We start from the raw sequence: 23,189 nt of genomic DNA, 5'->3' as shown, positions 1-23,189 counted from the left end.
AACCGGTTGAGCTTATTAGTGTTCAGGAATGTAAATAACATAGTTTGAAGAAACAAATTCCATAGATTTTTATTGCTTGCACTTTTTCTCAATATTTTTTTCATCAAATTCCAACAATTTTGTTTGACTGCTAGGTGACCAAAATTGGATTGACAAATAACATATTTATTCAGTCTCTAAGTTTTATGCGTTGGTTTCTGTTGATTTGACTTTCCTTACTATTAGTTTTGAAAAATATTCACAATGCCACGTGGTATAACTTTATCGATCGATATTAAGATGCGAATAATCGACGATTACCGGAAAGGGGTTAAACAGGCAGATATTGCTCGAAAATTTTCTCTTGTGAGGGAAACAGTAAGTCAAATAATAAAAAAATTTAATCTCAGTGGAAGTGTTGTTCCTCTAAAAAAAACTGGCCGACCAAAGAAGAGTTGTAAAGTCGTGTTGACAAATTAATTTTGAAAAAAGCAAAACTTGACCCATTCGCAACTTCAAAAGAAATCAAGCTGCATTTGGAAGAAGAAGCTGTGGGTTTAGTTAGTTGTCGTACCATTAGAAGGAGACTTCAATATAGTGATTTAAAAACAAGACGCCCTGCAAAGAAACCACTGCTAAGTTTAAAAAATGTGGCGCGATTGAGCTTTGCTCGAGAACATAGTCACTCCGAATGGAAAAGTTCAATTTGATTAATTCGGATGGCAAAAGATATGTTAGGCGTCCTGTGAACCAAAGGTATGATCCCAAATATACGGTGTCCACAATTTTGAATAGAATTTATATAAATCGCAGAACTATTTTAAAATTAAAAACAATATCCGTTTAAATTGCTGGTTCGAAAACATTTTTTGTAATTAAAAATAGACTGCCAATATAGTTTAATACAGGAACTTATAGTTGCCAACTGTGGGCTTTGTAGCAACAATGTTTTAAAATAAGTTGTCCAAAAATGATACTAAAATAAGATGGAGTTATTTTTGAATTGCCTATATGTTTTTTTTTCATTAGGTGTTTAAGAAGTAATGATAAAATGCTCGGACTCCAACCTAGGACTCAGATTTCAAATTAGGTACACATCATTTTATAATCACAATTTTGCGCAATATTGGGTAAATTGCTATTTAATATAGTATGCAGAAATTAAAAGAATAGTATCGATTCAAAAGTATTTTCCCAATTAAAATGAGCAACTTTTGGAAAATCTCTAAAAAATAAGAATTAGTCCCATTTGAGGAAAAATAGGGAATGTCAACAAAAAAATGCCATTGGAAAATAATGACAAAGTATATTGCTCAAAAGAAGGAGTATTGAAAATGAAAACTTAAATTAGGTGAAAAATTTAATTATTTTAACAGGGTTTGTATTCCTTTAGAATAGTAATCACATTTTGTGTTTTACAAAACTCGAGAAATATCCGTTAAAACCAAATATATATATCTACTTTTATTGGGTTTAGATAACTAGCATAATCATTTAACAAATAATGCAATATCTAATATCTTACGTACCAAACCTGGTAAACTCTCCACCTCCACTCCCTCGCACCACATTGATCCAACACAGTAAAACATAAGCACTGGTAATTTCTTCATTATTCTCCTCCAATTGCGCGGTCTCGATACAGTAAATCGGATCGATTTCAGATATCATCGATATCGACTGCGAATTATTGAAAGTTCTCATGAAGCCGCATTCTCCTATTTCCGTTAAGAGCATGCTCTCCTTTTCAATAGACGTGTCCGATTCAAGAATGGCCCGAAGTTCGCCTATTGAAGACCCGGATGGTAAGCTGAGGCCTATTTGAACTTGACGAGGTTGCTGGGACGTGTACACAACCTGAAATCAGTGTTTAAGGCTCAAGCTAGAAAAAATATTAGAAATACTTACTGTAACGTATATGCTTTGCTTATGAAATTGTGGTAGCTGGACAGATATACATTGAAAAGGATCGAATGTATTAGACTGGGTCCGGCACCTTGAACAGCTTAAAGATGACCGGTACTGGGCTTGAAATACCCCTTGGATAAAGGAATTGTTGCAGCGCCGATAGTTTTCCAACGTTTCGGCTGCTATCACCTCATCAGGTCTTCCAGAAGTCTAAAAAAAGTGGACACATAAAACAACTATTTTCCTGACTTATGATGCAACAAAAAAATAATATATAGTTTCATTTCAAATGGTAATGGCATTGACTTTGCGTCGTAATTTCGCTATGCATCTATTTTAGTTTTGTCATTAAATAATTTTATTTTTAGTGTAACACAAATGCCGCCTGTTATATTTCACGGTAGACGGCTACGAAATATTTCTTATGCCATAGACGCGTGCTTCGAACTTTTTGGACTTTAAAATTTTAAATTTATACACAGGACATAATACGTGTCCGCTGAAATGTAATCACTTATATTTCTAAACGCATTACCACTATTAAACTCTAAAAGGGCAGGGTTATCCAATGCTGCACTTATACAGGCTTCGCCATTTGGTTTAATTAAGGTGGGGTTCAAATTTAAAGGTTAAATTTCTGTTTTAGTCAATACCTCTTGTGCACTGCAATTTTAATGAAACTATAGTTGGCTTCACGAGGTGTAATTAATACAGTAAAACGTCATCCATTTTTCCAAAGATACTGAAAATATTTATTGACAAAAATGCAAGCTACAGTATTGGGAATTTTTTATTGGTTACATGTTTTGCATATAAGGCACCAAACAAACTTTTTGTTATAAGAATAACGCAAACGGTACCAAAAATGTGGCATAGCATAAATAAACCTGGTCGAATCTACAATAAGGCATGTCCATGACAAAGGAAAAATATATTATTATTTTCAATTTTAAGTAGATTTTTTGGCACAAAACCACATCCAAAACTGGGTTAACATTCTCCAGCATCTTTATACTGCGTATTATCGACTTTCGACAAATTCCAAATTTACTAGGGACCAGCGAAAATCGCCAACGAAAGTCCATATATTCTGATAACAAACTGCCGAGTAAAAACCATTTTGAACACGTTCCAGATAAATTCTGATTAACATTTACGCCAGAATTAAAAATAAACAATCATGCGATAAAAAAATATTGGCCAATTTAAAATGTAGTGAGCAAAGTGCGGGGATGCATGATGCCAGGATAAGTCATAGTTCGTATGAGATGTATTTTATACATTATAAGGAAATCGGTACTATAAATAATTAAGTCAATTTAAAAACAATAATATTATTATCATCGAAGAAATAATAATTGACGGATACACGTGCATATATAAAAACTATGATTATGATAGATTTTAGGCGCCGAAATTTATCAGTTCTAGCAAATAGTTTGTATGTATAGTTGTCACCCATGCAAAGTATAATTGCTAAGATTTTTACAGAAACTGAATTTCTCTTTTAGGTGAAAAGCTAATTCAATTAATTAAGTGGTATCAGCATGAAATGCGATATATAAAGAGTAAAAAAAATGTTAAATAGAGTCAGGTTTAACTGTTTGAACTTATACTCCTATATTAACATCAGGAACTTGAATTGAGTTGTTGAACTATCATATCATGATTAGGGTTAAAACTCTGAGTCAAGGAGTTGACTCAGAGTGTGATCAATGAATATTTTATTAGGCTAATCAAAGAGAAATAAGAAACATCAATATTTGGCTAAAATCTTCTAAAAATCGTATCAGGTGAGTAAAATGAAAGCCAATATACGAGGGTGGTCCCAGAAGTACCTGATTCAAGAAAGAAAACACAAAAATATGTATTTATTTTTCAACATAATCTCCTTTCAGCTCTATGCACTTTTCCCAGCGATGTTTTATAAGTTCGATACCCTTTTTATAATAAGAACTCTTGCGCCTCGAGATAGCCATTAACTGCACACATCACTTCTTCATCGTTGGAAAATCTCTGACCACTGAGCCAGTTTTTTAAGTTTGAAAACAGAAAATAATCTGAGGGGGCTAAGTCTAGCGAATAGGGTGCATGAGGTAGCAATTAAAACTTTAATTCGTTAATTTTGGCCATTGCAAAAACGGATTTCTGAGCTGGTGCATTTTCTTGATGAAACAGCACTTTCATCTTAACCAAATGCGGCCGTTTTTGCTTGATTTCTTTGCTGAAACGTTGCAATAAGTTCGCATAATACTCGCCGCCGTTGATAGTTTTACCTTTTTCAAGATAGTCAATGAAAATTATCCCTCGCGCATCCCAAAAATCCGACGCTATGACCTTGCCTGCAGATGAAACGGTTTTCGCCTTCTTTGGAGCCGGTTCTCCCTTTTAAGTCCATTGTTTTGATTGATCTATTGTCTCGGGTGTGAAGTGATGGACCCATGTGTCATCCATGGTTATGAAACGACGCAAAAATTCTGCATTGTCGCTATTAAATTTCGCTAAACACTCAATTGAAATCTTCACGACACTGTTTTTGCTCGAGTGTGAGCAAACGCGGCACCCATCTTGCACACAGCTTTCTCATGTCAAAATTTTCAGTTAATATGACGATCATCCAGTGCCACTTTGCTCATTTGGTCGACCACTGCTATGCTCGTCTTGGCAGCTCGTACGGCCTCGTTTAAACTCTGCTATCAAATATTTTATTGTTGTTAATGAAGGAGCAGACTCACCCAGAGTAGAATCCAGTTCAGCTTTTATATTGGTTGGGCTGAGGCCTTTCAAATAAAAGTATTGTATCACATAACGATGACCCATTTTCTCCATTTTCATAAATTCACTGAAAACGTTCACTATTGATAGCTGCCAAACAAATACTAAACAACATGGCGTCATCAAACTTGAAACATATGCTTTATAGATTGTATACTTTCTAATACACTGATATTTTTCAAACTACTACCGACATGTAAAATTAAAATAGTTGTAAATTTAGAATAGTTGCCCTTTGTAAAAGCTAAGACAAAAGGTATGGCTGATTGTTATAACCCTCCTTATCTTTCTCTATGATGATGCCATTCCGGCAACTTGATTTTTAGCGTGACAGTTTCTAAATCGTCTTATAAATAGGGTTACTCAAAGAGACAAATTCGACACCATTTCAGACTATTTCTCTGGATAGTGGTGTATAAAGATAGGAAATCTGGAATATTGTCGTCTATAAGGGAACAACTGTATCAAAAGTTGATTCTTGAGATACTCCTGTCTAAATCATAAGTGTACAAAGGTACGGACGCTTCGTTTTCGCGATACGGCGTGTTAAACTATTCTTTTAATCAATTTTTGATTTTTTTATTAATTTCTAAAACACGCGTTTACCGAATTTGTTGAAATTTTTACAATTTGTATAAGGCATCCCCTGGAATTCTCATATTTACCTCAAACATTTTTTGTGCGTTTCTTTTTTAATAAAACAACTAAAAAATACCACTTTTTGTCGCTTGATTTTTTCCGTATCTTGTTCTTTGTTTTCACATCATTTCATTCATATCTCAGCACATCTGACCTCCATAGAAAATACTAAAATACTTCAAAATTAACTAAAAAATAACCATTTATAAATTGAAAAACACTTAAACACATATAAAGTAAACTGCACCAATAAACTACTTAATAAGATGCTACTTTTGGTGTTTAAATTTTAAATAATAAGTGCAATGGTGTCGCAAGTGGTTAGATAATTAAAATGTATTTATTTTGTGTTTATGCCACCAATTTATCTTTATTTGATATTTGAATCAAACTAAGCTATTAAAAAACGTTTTTCAGATATTAGTAAAAAGTCAATTAAAAACAAATTTAACATCCTGTATCTCGAGAATAAAGCGTCTCCGGACATACATTTATATGAACTTTTTTACTTAAAAAATTACAACGAATCACCCCTTAAAATTAAATTCATCACTTAAAGTTACACCCTGTAATTTGTATAATATATGTATATGTATATTGTAGAAATAATAAAAATTAGTTTAATGCATTTAGTATTCAATCAATATTTTATTAGGCTGATCGAAGAAATGTCACTCCCTTTTCTGAATCTTTCTATAAATGATGTATCATCGGCAAAATTTTTAAATGCACATACAGAACCCAGGCTCATTCCTCTAGCATTCCTATCCACATTTCTTTCCAGGATCTTTAGATCTGTAAATCTAATGAATGCAAGTTACTAAATCAGCATCTCCACTCTTCATAGAATAAAACTTATACATGAGCAATGCAGAAAATATTTCATATCAATCGACCATAATCTTATTAGGCTGGTAAATGAAATGACTTCCTGGATTGGTCTATATAAAGTTCAAAGTAACGCGTAAAATGAAGAAAACGTGTAAGACTCGATTTAAAATAGATTATGGTAACTTGTAAAATTTTCAACTATGACAGACCCATCCGGAAAAATTAATGCGTTCATTATTATTCACGATGTGAATACTAAACAAAGAGCGCGAAGAATTCCTATCCTTTTGGAGGAATGGAAAGCAATCTCATGACAAATTTACATGAACTATGCCTAGTTCTATTTATTTAAAAATATGTGGTTAAAAAAGAGTAAAAAATATCAATATCAATTAATTGTATAAAAAGCTTTAATCCTGTTAACCTAAAAGCTTAAGCATCTATTTTCATCTCTCGCATCGTAAGTACTACTCGAGTAATTATTATTATTGGAAATTTCTATTGGCATTTGTAAAAGTACATTAATCATCGCGTTGGAATGCGTTACAGAAATTCTCTTATAATTTATTTTGATTCGCTACGGGCTAAAACCCGCCATGCGTACATTGTATACGTAATGTTTACACGGTTGTTTACAAATTGCCGTTTTTCTACTTATGGGTAAATGTTAAGAATCTATTAAGTTAATGTATTACAACCTAGAGAGTTGTTTATACGTAGTATGTTCTCTAATATATAGGAGTTAGGCAATTGATTCCAATTCACGTGACCATAAACAATCATGCATGTAATATAAAAAAAAATTGAAATAAATGGAACCGTGTAATTAAAAAGAAAATGATTAGATTAGATTAAATTATCGATGGCGCCAAATCCCTTGCAATTCAACCTGATAATGTTGCCATATATTAAGAGTCCTATATAGGTTTAAGTTTATTAGCAAATATTTTTTTATAAATCGCATAAAATGAGTACTGTTTTTTTTTTTTAAGAAGACAATAAAGAAACTTTTGTTGATACCTAAACAATAATTTCATTCAATTAAACTCGATAAAATATTGAATCATTAATTATAAATGACCAAATGTTGGTACAAATCTTGTCAAAAAATTGAGCCTACTGCTCGAAAATAAATTTGGAAAAAAAATTAAATGAAATATGTAAATTCAGTTAATGAGCACTTTAGAAAAATAATGTTCTTTTGTAAGTTCTGTGCTAGATAAATTGTGTGTAGAAAGCTACTGGTACTACTTTCAGTAAACTCAAAAATGTATTTTGTACTTGTTATTTTTATTACTGTATATACCTATGTTAACTAGTAGTTAATAAAATATAAAGTTCTTGCCTGTTGGCCAAAATGTAAAACTTCATAAAAAATTTGTTTATTTATCTTAAATTTGAAGCCAGGTCAAGTATATTTTTAAAACATTGGTTCGAGGACACCTTAAACTCCTTTGTTCCATTTTTAATAGCAGATTTTATACCACTTTTTCCATACCACTTGAAATTTTAGTATTCTCTGATAAATTTTAATACTGTTTGATCCTCACATCTACTACAATTTGGAAATTTACTTCCCTAGTCCTAGTCCCCTAGTCTTATGCCAATGTTATGAAAAGGTCAATCAAAAAAACACAAATCCTAAACGTATATAATAATCAAATGCCTGGCTAATAAATTCCGGATGCAAACCAGTTTTTTTTTCTCCAAAATGACATTTTACGTACAACATTCTACAGGGTATCACTAAGCCAAGAGGACAATATGCATATATGGATTTTTGCGAGACCTTGGAATAACCGGTTATCGTTGGAGCAAATTATAGACTTTTCTAATTTAGGTTAGCCATCAATAAACCACATTAAAAAACTGAAAATAATTTATTAAAATGGTTTCAGTTAATTTCCGAACGGCTTACGCATATTTTCGCGTGACCGTCGCCCATATTCAGCGGTTTATGCGACTTGTTTGGTCCCCACGAGTATGACTAATATTAATGTTTGGCAACATGCAAAAGTGATAATTATATAACATAAAGGAAACTTATTGGTCGGTCTCAAACAAAGAAAAGACAATCATTAACTAGACAAACTAAAAATATTTATACAGTTGTTGAATACGGGTGTACTGACCCACTTCGTTCACAATTTGTTTGCTTTAATCGATAGTTCAAAATTCATTTTCATATGATTATTTATGATAACATTTAGTGTAAGTTAACTTATCAGTTAGTAACTCAAATAATAATAAAAACACACTGCACTATAGTATGTAACTGTTCAACTTCATTTCGACCAGAGACAGTAATAATGGTTCATTGAACCAAAAAAAGCCAGTTACTAGGTAATTTCATTTGTTTCTAAGAAACATATAGTATACAATTAAATTGAAACATTTGTAAAGTTTTACCTAGCAGCTTGTAAAGATTATAAAACACAATAGTTACTTTATGCCTGTAATTTATAAAATATTTTAGGTTCACTCCTAAGTGAAACCTTACAAACTAAAAAGTTAAAAGCTGAATTATTTTTAACCTCTAATCTTACAGTATATTACTATTGATTCTTTTCTGAAGGCTGCATTGGAAATGAAAACAAATAACTTTCCTATTCAGCAAAACAAACTTGGTGCTGTTTCAAATCGGTGTCAAAGAACATTTGCTGCGATTTCTAATAGTTTATTGCACTCGTCTTTTGTTTTGTAAAAAAAAATAAGGAAGATTTTTTGTGATGATTTGAGAACTTGTTAGGTATAATATTATCGTAGCACGATATTTGAAAGTAACGTTTAACAATGAAGAGATTAATGATAAGTATTGTTTAATTAAATAATTCGTCATCATGAGGACAAATATTGTATTAGAATAAAAATCTTATTTTAACCTAGGATCAATGATCACTCACAAAGTGCATTAATTTAGAAGTAAATATTGAGATAAGGTATAACTTTCACGGCTTATAGGCCGGTCCTCAGTGATTAAATGAAAAGACAGGTGGAAAACAGATAAATGTGTCTAGACCTTAATTTAGACTGCTGAATAATGTAACGCTCAATTAGTGATATTTTCTTTACATGCAGCTATAAAATTCTAGTACCAAATTTTGTTTAAAATTTCTCTTATTTAAAATGTAAAATTTAAACAAGAAATGTTCAAAACTTTAACGTAAATCAGTTGTACAAGAGAGCTCTGGTGAGCTTACATATTCACGGAGACACTTCTTCCAGAGAAGAAGAAACTTCAGAAACTAAATATAATATAATATTGCTTGTAACCCATCAGCACACTTCATAAGCCTAGAAACTACTACTGATAAATAAAGTATTATGTTTGAATGAAGTAATGAAGAGCTGAATAATTTTATAATAATTTTTAGACTAAGATGGGGATATATAAATGAGAATTCGATTTTTTCACCTATTTTCTATATCATCGTTTCATTTCCTTAATAGTGTCTGGATCGGCTGGAAATAGTGTTTTACTCCGGTAATGTGTCTAATAATACCCGAAAAATATTATTTTATTCCTATCCTCTTCAAATTTTTAAACTTAGATAGGATTATATAAATCAGAATTCGATTTTTCCATCTATTTTCTATATCATTGTTTAATTTTCTAAATAGTATTTGGATCGGCTGCAAATAGTGTTTTTCTCTCGTAATGTGTCTAATTGTACCCGAAAAATACTATTTTATTCCCATCCTCTTCTGATTTTTAGACTCAGATGTGGATATATAAATGAGAATTCGATTTTTCCACCTATTTTCTATATCATTGTTTCATTTTCTAAATAGTGTTTGGATCGGCTGCAAATACTGATTTCCTTCCGTAATGTTTCTAATTATACCCGAAAAACATCATTTTATTCCCATCCTCTTCTAATTTTTAAACTCAGATGGGGATATATAAATGAGAATTCGATTTTCCCATCCATTTTCTATAACATCGTTTCATTTCCTTAATAGTGTTTGGATCGGCTGCAAATTGTGTTTTCCTTCCGTAATGTTTCTAATTATACCCGAAAAACATCATTTCACTCCTATACTCTTCTAATTTTTAGACTCAGATGGGGATATATAAATGAAAAACTATTTTTCCACCTATTTTCTATATCATTGTTTAATTTTCTAAATAGTGTTTGGATAGGCTGCAAATAGTGTTTTTCTCTCGTAATTTGTTTAATTATACTCGAAAAACATAATTTTATTCCCATCCTCTTCTAATTTTTGGACTCAGATAGGGATATATAAATGAAAAACGATTTTCTCGCCTTTTTCTATATCATCGTTTCATTTTCTAAATAGTGTTTGGATAGGCTGCAAATAGTGTTTTTCTCGCAGAATTTGTTTAATTATACTCGAAAAACACCGTTTTATTCCCATTCTCTTCTAATTTTTAAATTCGGATAGTTTCATATAAATGAGAATTTGACTTTCCACCTATTTTCTATAATATTGTTTCATTTCCTTAATAGTGTTTGGATCGGCTGGAAAAAGTGTGTTTCTCCGGTAATGTGCCTAATTATACCCGAAAAACATCATTTTACTCCCATCCTCTTCTAATTTTTAAACTCAGATAGGGTTATATAAATAAAAATTCGATTTTTCCACCTATTTTCTATATCATTGTTTAATTTTCTAAATAGCGTTTGGATCGGCTGCAAATAGTGTTTTTCTCTCGTAATGTGTCTAATTATACCCGAAAAACATCATTTTATTCCCATACTCTTCTAATTTTTAAACTCAGATAGGGTTATATAAATAAAAATTCGATTTTTCCACCTATTTTCTATATCATTGTTTAATTTTCTAAATAGCGTTTGGATCGGCTGCAAATAGTGTTTTTCTCTCGTAATGTGTCTAATTATACCCGAAAAACATCATTTTATTCCCATACTCTTCTAATTTTTAAACTCAGATGGGGATATATAAATGAATTAACATGTTTAAGTCAACTTGGCGTGTAATCATTTATTTTTCCATCCTCGAGCATTCTATAATTTGTTTATAAAACATGAGTTTACAAGATAATAATACATATTATTATCTGTTGTCACGGATAAATTAAATAGATACCGATAGTATTGTACTCGCCTAATTAAATATAAAATTGGGTCTTTTAATATGGGTGTTGTTACTCCTCAACAAATATTCTTTAATCTTTCGAAACATCAACATATTAAAAAAAAGCTAATTGGCGACCACGGAGATCGAACCTTAATCCTCAGAGATACCTCTTAGGATGTACAATACGTCTCTAAATTAAAATTAGCAACCTGGAATTATTTAATGTAGATAATTATGGATAAAGCCGAGCCTGATTAGCTAGTATAGACATTTCAAGGATATGGTCATATTGGGAATCTTAATAATTATATAACTAAGATTTGGATAGAACATATTTTTAAATTTTTATGACATGAACTTTTCTATAAGGTTTATAAAAATATTCTTGTTTTTCTAGTACATAAATTTTGATGTAGTTCCTCCAAATAAGTTTGATTACGGGAATACCATTACTAATATCATGATAAACTCAAGCCTTTGAAGAAGGGAAGGTATTTCCTTTTTATGAAATAAAAATTTAAAAAAAAATCCTTGAGAACATCTAGACCTAAACATCACGTGCACCTTGCTTATATCTCTGTAGGGTGTTATTATCGTACACGTTTTAAAAATGACTATAATTAAGCTTATTGGATATATGCATCGTTCCCATTAATGCTCCTAATTACCTATCCAATAATAACTGTTAAAAATATCATTTATGTCACGGAAACCATTTAAAAACTGAAAATGAAAATTAAAAAAAAAAAAGGTCGGATGTTTAATTCGTCCAGACTGACGCCGTGACGAACTTGGCAACGGGTGGGTACTTACCTATATTTAAATGAAAATCGTTCATACATGCATGTATGTATACGTATGATTGTGTTTGAGAGCAAGGCCACCGCTCAGGACATGATCAAACTTCTAAATCGTCATTTATTTATTTGACATCATGGTCTCGTTATTTCGTGGTCGAATGTCGTGTCCCGATACAATTGGGGGACGATGCGGTCTACTTCAGTCGCTATTTTTGGAAAATCGGCAACAATAATTGTTGTTAAAACTGTGTTATTTTTACGTTCGGTGGGCAGAGGCTATTTTAAAAGTTAATTAGGCGATGTGAGCTAATATGGGATTTCCTATTGTTAACGTTTTATGTTTATAAAAAATTGTTGGCTAATTTTACCAGTGACAGCAATATAGGTATAATTTATAGAAGATTATGTGTATTTAAGTTGAAATCACAATAATGCAACATGTGATGTAATGTAAATAGGTTTGTCTGAAATTTTTAGACAGTTGTCCAACTCATAAGGTATTAAAACACATAAGAAATGTAAAATTTTCTAATAAAAAAAACTATACAGGGTGATTCAAATTCTACCCTCAACAGAGAGATCTCCGAATCTATAAGAGATATGAAGATGGTTAAATTGGGGCAAAGTTGAGAATTTTTAAGCTTAACAATATATCGTTTAAAAAAATTAAAAATTCCGAATGGCTCCGAGAAAAATTCGAAAAAACACGAAATTTTGAAAAATCGATTTTATTTCTTATCCGATTTTAAAATAATTTGCACATTTGCGTTGCCACTTTTGTGCTTAATTATAGTGTTTTGAGATTTTTAATAAGACGTTTCGTCTTTTGCCAAGCATCATCAACTTCATTTTTTCTTATAGGCGCTATATTCGATTTTTAAAATCTTTGCAAAATTTCCTTCTTAATAATAAGTAGTATATTAGTATGCTGGGCTTAAACTGGCAAGACAATATTTAAACTGTCAATAAATATTACACGTTAGACAGAAATACTAGCAATGCAATACCGTAATTTTCCATTTTATTTTATATATTTTACATATATCAATTACGTTAAATGCCTGGAAGACAAAAAATTATGCAAAATTCCTCAAAAAAAAAAAAAATGATCCCCTGAGAGAAAGAAAATGAGAAACGATGAGAAAAAGAAATCCCTGGAAGGCGTAAAAATTTTCTTTAACTGTATGAATTGCATTAAGAGTCTGGAAGTCATAAAAAATCACTCCAAGCATCTGGAAAATAGAAAAACTGATTCTAAAAGCCTGGAATAAAACAAAACTTTATTTTAAATGTCTGAAATAATTAAGAAATTACTCCATTAATCTGGAAAACAATAAGAAAGTTCACAAACATGCCAATGTCCTAAACTTTAAAAAAATCTTAAAAATGCAAAAGTTAAATTAAATAAAAACATTATATTGCAATATTATATATACATATATTGCAAATACCTGCAAGACATGGAAAAATTACCTCAAAACCTTGGAATAAAACAAAATTTAATTACAAATGCCTGGAATAATATACAAATACTCAGAAGCTCTGGAAACTGTTAAAATTTATTCAAAAATTCTGAAATTAAAAATTGAAAACAAAAACCCATATTAAAATTAAAAAGAAAAATGATTTGAAATACCTGGAAAATGATGCCAAAGATCTGAAATATTTTATTCCAAATGCGTGGAATATCATAAAAATACTTAAAAAATCTGGAAAATTTTAAAACTTTCAAAAATTGAGAAATTACAAATTGAAAACAAAAAACTTTTATAGGACATTAAAATTAAAAGATAAATTATTTAGAAGATGTGGAAAATGACCCTAAGGAACAAAATTATATTATTATAATAAAATTATATTATTATTAATTTTATAGCAAGGAATAAAATTTTATTTTATTCCAAATGCCTGAAATAATTTAAGAATGCTCGGAAAATCCGGAAAATGTTGACATTTCAGGACTTCAGGCTTTCAAAGACTGAAAAAAAAACTTATTTAAGAACATTAAAATTAAAAGATAAATTTTTCGAAATAATAATAATTTCCCGAAATTTTCGGCGGGAATTATTTTGGGACCAAATGCGTGTATTATTTCTGTTAAAAATGCCACAGTTTGTAAATGTACTTTCATTAGTCCATATTACATTTATAATCATATCTTGCTTTTCTTCATTGTTTTAACTGTCAGTTTGTACTAGAATACTAAGAAAACAGACAAATATTTAAAACATGTGATATTTATAACAGTTTATAAATTGGCTTGTCAGTTTATCACAGTCAACTGTGGCAAATTTAGTTTTTTCCAAAAATTCGAGTTTCTACAAAAATAAATATAACTTGTGATACATCGTTAAACAGGTAACTTTGCACATATTTTAAAAATGTAAAAATCCAATAAAGCGCCAAAAATTCTTAACTTTTCCGCAATTTAACCATCTTCGTATCTTTTTTAGATCCCGAGATCTCCATGTTGAGGGTTGAATTTGAAACACTCTGTATATCAGATATATAAAGTTAAATTTCTAGCTGTGCTTTATAACTAATACTATTTAGGAGATCTGACCCTAATATATCATAAAAACACCATATCTGTGAAAGTAGAAAAGCTATAACTGGTTTTTCAATGTTTTATGATTATGGAAAAGTTTCCTAGTCCAAGGATTTAAGGAGGATTTTTAGAGATTTAAGGAAATTAATAATACCTTCTGTTAAGTAGTAAGTAATTAAAGAAACCTTTGCTCAAGCCCTTCAAGATTCTTAAAATATCAATTGCAAACAGACTAAATTAATACAAAATGAAAAAAAAGAGACATTTAAGTATGCACATTATGGAATTTATGCTTGATCTTGGAGAAGAAGCTAAAGGTCTTCAAATTTTAGATGTGAGATTGGATTAGTTTTTACTCATTACTCAAATATAAATTTTCTTTTTGTTGACCAAATAGGTACAAAATTAGTAAAAAAACTTTTTGGAAATTTGGATAGTAACCACTATATACAGTTAACACTTATACAATTGATTTAGCAAAATCTGATGATCTAGTTTGTAAAATGTATGCATGCAATAATATAAAATGGACAAATTTTACATACATTACAATTTTACATTATAGACTTCTCTTGGAACCTGAAGAAAATTCTCTTTTTCTCTCAAGAAAAACAAATAAAGTGAGTGTGAGTGTGAGTGAGAGTCAAAGCAGAAATTCAGCTCTAAACATTGAAATTGTTTGTTGAATATTTCTTTTCATTTAAGGAACCAGAGTTAGATCTGACCCAAATAAATCATGAAAACACACTATTATTATGGTATACCAGATATTGACAAACAAACTACCAGAACTATGAATCTGGAAGAACTGCAAAAGTTTAATTTCATTGAAAATTATTTAGTCATCACTGTAACCTTTCAGGTATTAAGATCATTGTGTAAGGCCTTTAATAACGATTGATAACTTCATTATAATTGAATATCAATTTAAATTCAATTATCAAAACATCCATTACGATGAACTAAATTGGCGGCAATCAACAGAAATAAAATGTTGTATGATACCAAATTGACTAATACATTACAAGTGATTAAGATTGGAATTTGCAGAGGCATGAAGGTCTTATTTGGTCCTGACCTTTACTAATAGCTCGACTGCAATGATAAATAAGCCACTAAAGTGACCATGGGAAGAATAAATATTAATAATTATAATATAACTGTTTATTATTCATACCACAGCAATGTGCACTTCCCAATAAAAAAATATGAGGAAATGACTTTGCCTGTCACAATGTCATCGTTTTTTTACTGGCAAGATAATACCCATATACCTACCTATTTTAAAGTCACATAGGAATCTTGTAAAGTAAACCACAATCAAAACCTTTGTGCTCAATTTTAGTTTTGTGTACTAAATCATCAAATAAAAAGTTGCTAAGATTTTAATAAATATTTATAGTACCATATGTGTTTTTTAAATCCCATTACATAACAATTAAAATACAACTTATTAAACTGGTGCAATATTATGTAGTTGAATAAATTATCATTTGAATTTGACACAATAATAATATGGAATGGTTATAAAATAATAGATTTTTTAATTGGAACTCAACCCACAGTTAACCTTGAATGCAATATATATAAAAATATCCACCATGGCTAAAAATATAAGACTTCATATTTTTGATAATTTAAAAACTGTAAATTAATTAAACAAGATAAGATAACAAGTTTTGATGATACTTGAGAAATCTATATTTATATGCAAATATAAATTTCATTAGTGCAACATTTTTTTATAATAATTGACTTACCTTGACACTTTTGTATTTCTTTTTAGAAGCAGTATTTAAATCTTCATGGACCTTATCTAACAGCCACAACAAAAATTCCTGAGCATCATGTTGCTGATTTCCTCTATATTGAGACCCATGTCTGCCCAAGACATGTTTAAAGCTCATGCTCAACTCTGAATAGTACTGACAAGCCCAAAGGGCCTTCAATAGTATGGCCAACTGTTCCGTTACCTCTCCCTTAGTGCCAAATTTCTTTGAGTTCAGTTTATTCCTTCTTGCTAAGTCAATTTTATACTTGTCAAGTACAAAATATTCTGCTAGTATATCTGTATGGGATATACATTGAAGTATGGCATTTATAAAGCAAGTGTTCCCTTGATTTTCAATGCCCGTAACTCCTGGAGTATCATTTGGTCCCCATGTTTGGATGTCTACAGGAGGGACTCTATTGTTTTCTAGGTTTTGATTGATTCCTGGTACTCCGCTTATGTGCTGAGCTATTTTATTGATGGAGCTAATGATTTTCTTTATAGATGGGCGACTGGAAAAGAAAATTTGTTGTGTTTAAACTGACAAGGTTTGGTTTTTCAATTAATATTTTTTTAATAAAATGTTGATGGTACAAATAAATACTACAGATCTTCTATAACTTGTATGAATTTGTTTGAAGTATGGTAACTTTGTATGATAATTAATTTGTAATAATATGCAATATAATCCTAAATAGAAAAAGAGTCCAAAGAAATTTTGTAATACTAACTAGACTCCTTTTTACCCATCCCCTATGTCATAATAAATATTTCCTTTTTTGTTTTTGTCACATTTACTTTTAATTTTATTTCTTTTATTTAAATTGTAATAAGAAAGCTATAAGAAAAAAACTGTTTAATCTCCGCATAACTGGGTGGATAAGATGTAACTATGAAAATATTTTGTTAAAGCTACTTTTTCTAACATAAACAAATGTTATAATTACTAGTATATTTGCAAATATTATTTATCAATAGAACACAAGAATAAATTAATTTTAATATTACTTTTACAAATTTACTGTAAATTCATTTAATTTAATGTGGGTTATGCCATAAGCTTATTATGGAAGCTCTCAAATTTATTGGTAAATTATTATTGTATTCTGAAATACTGTGTCCTAACAAGTCACTTGTAACTTAGGGCACAAACACTAACTTTGTAACAATACTGTACATTTTTAAGTAATATATTTGAATTTGAATTTTTTTTGCAGTCTTAGTATTCTCTTTTTTATCTTTGTATTCTTTGCAATTATTGATTTGTGTCATGTATGATTTACAGATGACTTTGAGGATGTCATATGATAAAATCAACTGAATAAGCCCATAGTACATAATTTTTCTTGTATGAATGTTTACTATTTTTGTAATTTGTTCTAACAAGTATAATAAAGATCTCTGCTTTTTTCTACACAATTGAATCTGCTTATCCCACTTCAGATGAGAGTATTCCTTTCTGTAACTGCCTTATTTCTAAATTTAGGATTATTAGTAAATTGGGTATTGGTTGGGAGGCCAGTAGCTTAGCTAGAGAATGGAATATTCACTTTTTTTTGTTATAATTTTTATTATTTACCATATTTTATGTTTTATTCCACTTCTTCCCATATATCACCCTTTGTGTGGTAAAACATGTCATCTGGAAATGACCCAATTTTACCATTTATATCAAATTTTAGTAGATCATTATGTAGATTATGAATAATGATGATTGTAGTACTTTATGGGATTGGAACTTTTTTTTGCTAAATTAATTTTATATTTGTAAAACTTGCATTGAAGTACCTTTTTATTAATTTAAGTGCGTTCTCCAGATTCCAATAATTTTTACCTTTTGCAACAGCTTTCTATGACACAGTGTCAAAAGGTTCAAATAAATATAAATACTGCAGCACTCTTTTTAGATGAGTCAATTGATTATATTTCTTTAATGTTGTTTGTAGATGTATATTTGTAAAATCCAAATTGTTTATATTACAAGATATTGTATTGAGTATAAAGGTGAACTAGTTGTAAGACTTTTGTCAAGTTTGATATTACTCTTTTCATTATCTTAGTTCAACCATATATATTTGCTCTTTTTCAAATATGTTTTACAATAATTGCTCATTTAAATAATCTAGGATATTATCTGGTGGAACAATATGCTAAATTAAATCAGGTATTTCTATTGCCGATTCTTTTATGACTTTTACAATTATTTTGTCATAATCTCTGGCCAATCTCTAATTCATCAGAATTCCCCATATATATTTATGTTTTGTGCCCTACATGCTATAATGTACTTTCATACTGTATACATCTAGTTTAAATTTAATATATATTATTAAATCAATAAACCTGAAAATAAACTATATTATGGACCATGATTGACAAGATTAAACAAAACAAGGTCTAAATTTGTGTGATAATAAAAAATGTGATGGTTTTTTGCTATAGTACCTAAAATATGTAAAATAAAATACATGGAGCCTTTACTACCACATAAAGTTAAGTAGCCATCTGAGGGAACAAATTAAAAAAAAATCAGTTTAAAATATACTTGATAAAACAATACTAATGTTGCATAAGAGTAACGTAGGTATTTAAGTTTTCTAAGATTTCATTAATACTATCTTTAGCAGGACGTCCTTGTTTAAAGAAATTATACTTAAGGTTAACTACTTATTGCTGGCACTGGGTTATCCACATTCTTTATCAAGCTGTATACTTACCGAAAAACCTTCTTGTTATTTTTTTCAGCATCCCCGTTCACAATTTTAAGGTCCCTAACGTTTTCGGGCTCGTTATCGCCCGTTTTAGGCCTTCGTTTCGACATCCTGGCGGAATTAAAGGGGTTTCTTGGCAAAGTAAAAGTCCGCTTTAAAGTGGAGGCTTCTTGGACACCGTTTTCGAGGGTCATTTCGATGCGATTCAGCAATTCTCCGGCCGAGTTCGATTTAACGAACGCTAAATCACACATTTCACTATTTTCAAACCATTTTCACTTTTCTATTTACACGAAAAACCAGAAAAATTAAAAACAACACTCCCGATTTCTCAGACGCCGATGTCTGATGTATGTACACTACACTCGATTGGATGCTCGATTTGACAGTGACAGACATTTGACAAGTATGTCCTCGGATCCGGGTGAAAGTTGCGCAAGCTTGACACAAATAAATCCGACAACGTCGCGCAACTTTTAGGGAAAATGGAACTCACTGCTTATAGTCCGGGCAAATATGAAAAATTCACATAATAACAGGTCGGCCTAGAATTTTTTTTGTTATTAAAAATATTTAAATGATATTCATTACTTTCACAATATAATAAAGGCGATGTTTTCCTAAAGCCAGTTTTTCTCAACAAAATAATTGCTCATTTTGTTTTAAGTTCATTGAGTCCCACCTTCGTTATGGCTTGCCTTTTTGGGGTTTAAGCAACAAGGGATTATTAAACATAATTTTTGTGATTCAAAAAAAGGCAGTTAGATACCTATGTTTCGCTGGGTTAAGAGATTCTTGTAAACCTCTCTTTATATCTCAAAAAATCCTAACTCTTTTTTCTCTTTTTATCTTAGAAACAGCTACTCTTATTCATAAATGTCCTAAACCTCCCTCTAACACTGGTCATATGACTCGCCAGGTTAACGATTTTCCCTTACCAATCCCTACATCCTCCCTTACCAAGAACTCACTTATATACCTTAGCAGAAAAATTTACAACCATGTTCCTCTATGTATCAGACAAATTTTAGAAGTTAAGAGATTCAAAAAGAATTAAAATCACTTTTATTATCCAGGGCATATTATAGCCTTGACGATTTTTTTAATGATACCTTTTAACCTGTGTTCTGACATCATTTTAGTGTTTTAGTTTTGTTTCCTGTTAAATAATTTAATTTACTTCTTCTAAATTCTGTTTTATTGACAGCTTTACTTATTTTTTAATGAAATTTATCAAAAAGATGCTTTTTTTTTCTTAATCTGTTTTGTTATGATTAATTTTGGTAATGTGTGTATATTTTATGGTAAAGTGTTTTAGATGTTATGTTTGTTTGAAATTTGAAATTTAAAGTGAATTTGGAATTTTTTAGTTTTTAGGATGCTTGTACACAAGATTTTGTTGTCTTACGTAATATAGCACATTTTCTTTCTTTCTTTCTAAGAGTCATGCATTTCGATGTGATTTATGTGATAACTCATAATTAATTTTGTGTGCGACATCCAACAGATAAAAATAGAGATACTTTTCATCATTATATATTCACCGAAATAAATATAAGAAGCTAAAAAAATAGACCAAAATAAAATACATACAATCCAAATCCAATAAACCTGAAGCCATATGGGATATAGTAACCTAGCTAAGCTCGGCATGTTTTGCCATAAGATCAATCTTAAGTGAATTAGGCTTTTTCACGGCCAAAACAGTTTATTATGCTCTTTTTGAGTCACATCTTCGTTACGCCCTTCCATTCTGGGGTACATGCTGCAAGACCCAATTTGAGCGTATATTTAAACTTCAAAAAAGAGCGCTTCGCTATTTATTAGGACTTGATAGTAGAGCTCACTGCCAAGTAAATTTTATAAAATATAAGATCCTTACTCTTGCCTCGATATTTATATTTGAATCTATCTGCCTTATCCGTAAATATGTGTCGCAGATTCCAGAAAGACCATCCCACAGCTATTCACTAAGGAACGTTGATCATAATCTTCATCTGCCAATTCCACGGTCGGAATTAGTAAAGAACTCTATACTTTATGCAGCAATAAAAATGCACAATCATCTGCCTTCCGTAATAAAATCGATGACTACTTTTAGTTGTTTTCGCAATGCCCTAAAATCTTTACTACTGAAAAAAGCCCTATATACAGTAGAAGACTTTTTTAATATTTCCTTTTAAAGCACACACACTGGCGTTATTAGCTACCTATTATTTGCAAAATGTTTGCCTGCTTTTTATTGTATGTTTTTTTTTGAGTGTATATTTGTATATAAAAATTATTTTATTTATGTATTTCGACCAAATTGTACAATTTGATAATTTGTACAGTATTTTTGTTTTGTTATGTACCTATTTATTTTGTGTGTATTTTGTCTGAGTATTTTTTTTATGTTTATTTGTTTATATTTGTATTTTTTTTCCTTTAGCTTTGTCGATAAAATGTAAATTTTCTGAAAATAAAGCATTTGATTGATTGATAGTAAACATCAGCCAAATAGGAGTGTTCAGGAATGAATGCTCATCAATTTTGAGCCCTTCTGATTTCAACACATTTTTTTCTCAGATCGCACACAACATAATATCAAATTTACCACCAACTAATAAACGTTCTTCTTCCTTTTTACAAAACATAAATGTACAGTCTTTATTTTCTTTTTTGCACAATTTCAGAAATTCAAGTTCGTGATGCCATAATGGGGTTAAAAAACTCAGGAAGTTGTAATACTTATGGCACGGTGGTTACTATGTTTACGAAAATCAAAAATTTACTTATAAGACCTTTAACAAAATTATTTAATAAAATTATTTGAAAAAATTATCACTTATCAAATAAGTTAATATTTCGAGCATAATGATCTTTTCAAAAAGAGCCAATTTGGCTATAGAAAAAACAGGTCAACAGATAATGCAATTACAACTTTGATTAAAGCTATCTATTATAGGGTTATGAGTTTATTTGTGGGGGTCTGTCTTTTGTGACTTGTCGACTGCGTCTCCTATAGCATTTTGTTACCTGAGCTAGTCCATTATAGATGTAATAAATCTACTCACTTATAGAGTCTTACACCGCAAGCAAGCTGTGATTTATAACAATAATCTTTCTGGTTTTAAGGAATGCAACATTGGCCTTCCGCAGGGATCTGTTCTAGACCCGGTACTCTTTTTGTTTATATTAACGACATTTCTGAAGGCCTGCCTGGCAGAGAGCTGGTCTTGAATACTGATGATACAACTGCTCTCAAACACTTGGTACATGCTATGGATAGAAATGAGGAGACCCAGTCGGGAATTTTTTATTGTTTCTGGCTATTCAAGACCAATAAGTTTCTGCTTTCTATAAAATGGAATGTCTAAATGATATAGATTTCCCAAAATTCTTGGGTACGAGTCTTGATACCATATTAACTTGGAAAGAATATATAAGATTTATTTCGGATAAACTTTTAGGTACAGTATTTGCTCTCCGTGGCTTCTGTGGAGTCGTAGACCGGAAAGTGCTTCTGATGGCTTATTATAGCTTGTTTTAAAGTAGAATGAAAGAAAGAAAGAAAATGTGCTATATTACGTAAGAATAATCTTGTGTACAAGCATCCTACAAGCAAAAAAAAAACAAAACAAAAATACAATTTCAAAAATTGACAAAACAATGAACAAAATTAAACACAAGAAGACAAAACTTTTTGAACATACTTGAATTAAAGATAACTAAATAAAATAATCAATTTCTAAATAAAGGTAAACTTGTTGACAGAACTAGAGAAGAAAAAAGGAAAAAAAACAACTTTCCAACATGTCCAAGGTTAAAACCTATCATTAAAAAAGTCATCCAGGTTATAATATGCCTTAGCCAATAAAAGGGTTTTTAATTCTCTTTTAAATTTCTTAACATATGTCTAACACATAGAGGAACATGATTGTAAATTTTTTTACTTATGTAAATTAATGAGTGTTTGGTAAGGGAAAACGTAAGAATAGGTAGGGGAACATCATTTACACGACGAGTCAAATGGCCAGTGTCAGAGGATAGTTTGGGAATTTTGTGAATAAGAGCAGCTGTTTCTAAGATAAAGAGTAAAAAAAGAGTTGGGATTTTTCAGAAATGAAGAGGGGTTTGCAAGAATCTCTTAACTTAGCAGAACACAGGTATTTAACTGCTTT

At 30.4% G+C, this 23,189-nt stretch overlaps 1 protein-coding gene across 2 annotated transcripts in view; it reads right to left on the bottom strand.

Moving 5' to 3' along the window:
* LOC126737263 (ubiquitin carboxyl-terminal hydrolase 31) overlaps positions 1–19,400 on the bottom strand; it is a 46,796-nt gene extending 27,396 nt beyond the window's left edge. For both annotated transcript variants that reach the window (XM_050442079.1, XM_050442080.1), the window contains exons 1-4: positions 19,033–19,400; positions 16,305–16,827; positions 1,888–2,097; positions 1,509–1,836 (exon numbers count right to left, since the gene is read on the bottom strand). In XM_050442079.1, the coding sequence (XP_050298036.1) occupies positions 1,509–1,836; positions 1,888–2,097; positions 16,305–16,827; positions 19,033–19,280 (1,309 nt within the window). In that variant the 5' untranslated portion in view covers positions 19,281–19,400. The remainder of the gene's footprint in view (positions 1–1,508; positions 1,837–1,887; positions 2,098–16,304; positions 16,828–19,032) is intronic.
* Positions 19,401–23,189: the final 3,789 nt, after the last annotated feature.

The sequence above is a fragment of the Anthonomus grandis genome, chromosome 6 (genome assembly GCF_022605725.1).
Source record: "Anthonomus grandis grandis chromosome 6, icAntGran1.3, whole genome shotgun sequence".
Taxonomy (NCBI): domain Eukaryota; kingdom Metazoa; phylum Arthropoda; class Insecta; order Coleoptera; family Curculionidae; genus Anthonomus; species Anthonomus grandis.
This window is presented reverse-complemented; position numbering and strand designations above follow the sequence as displayed.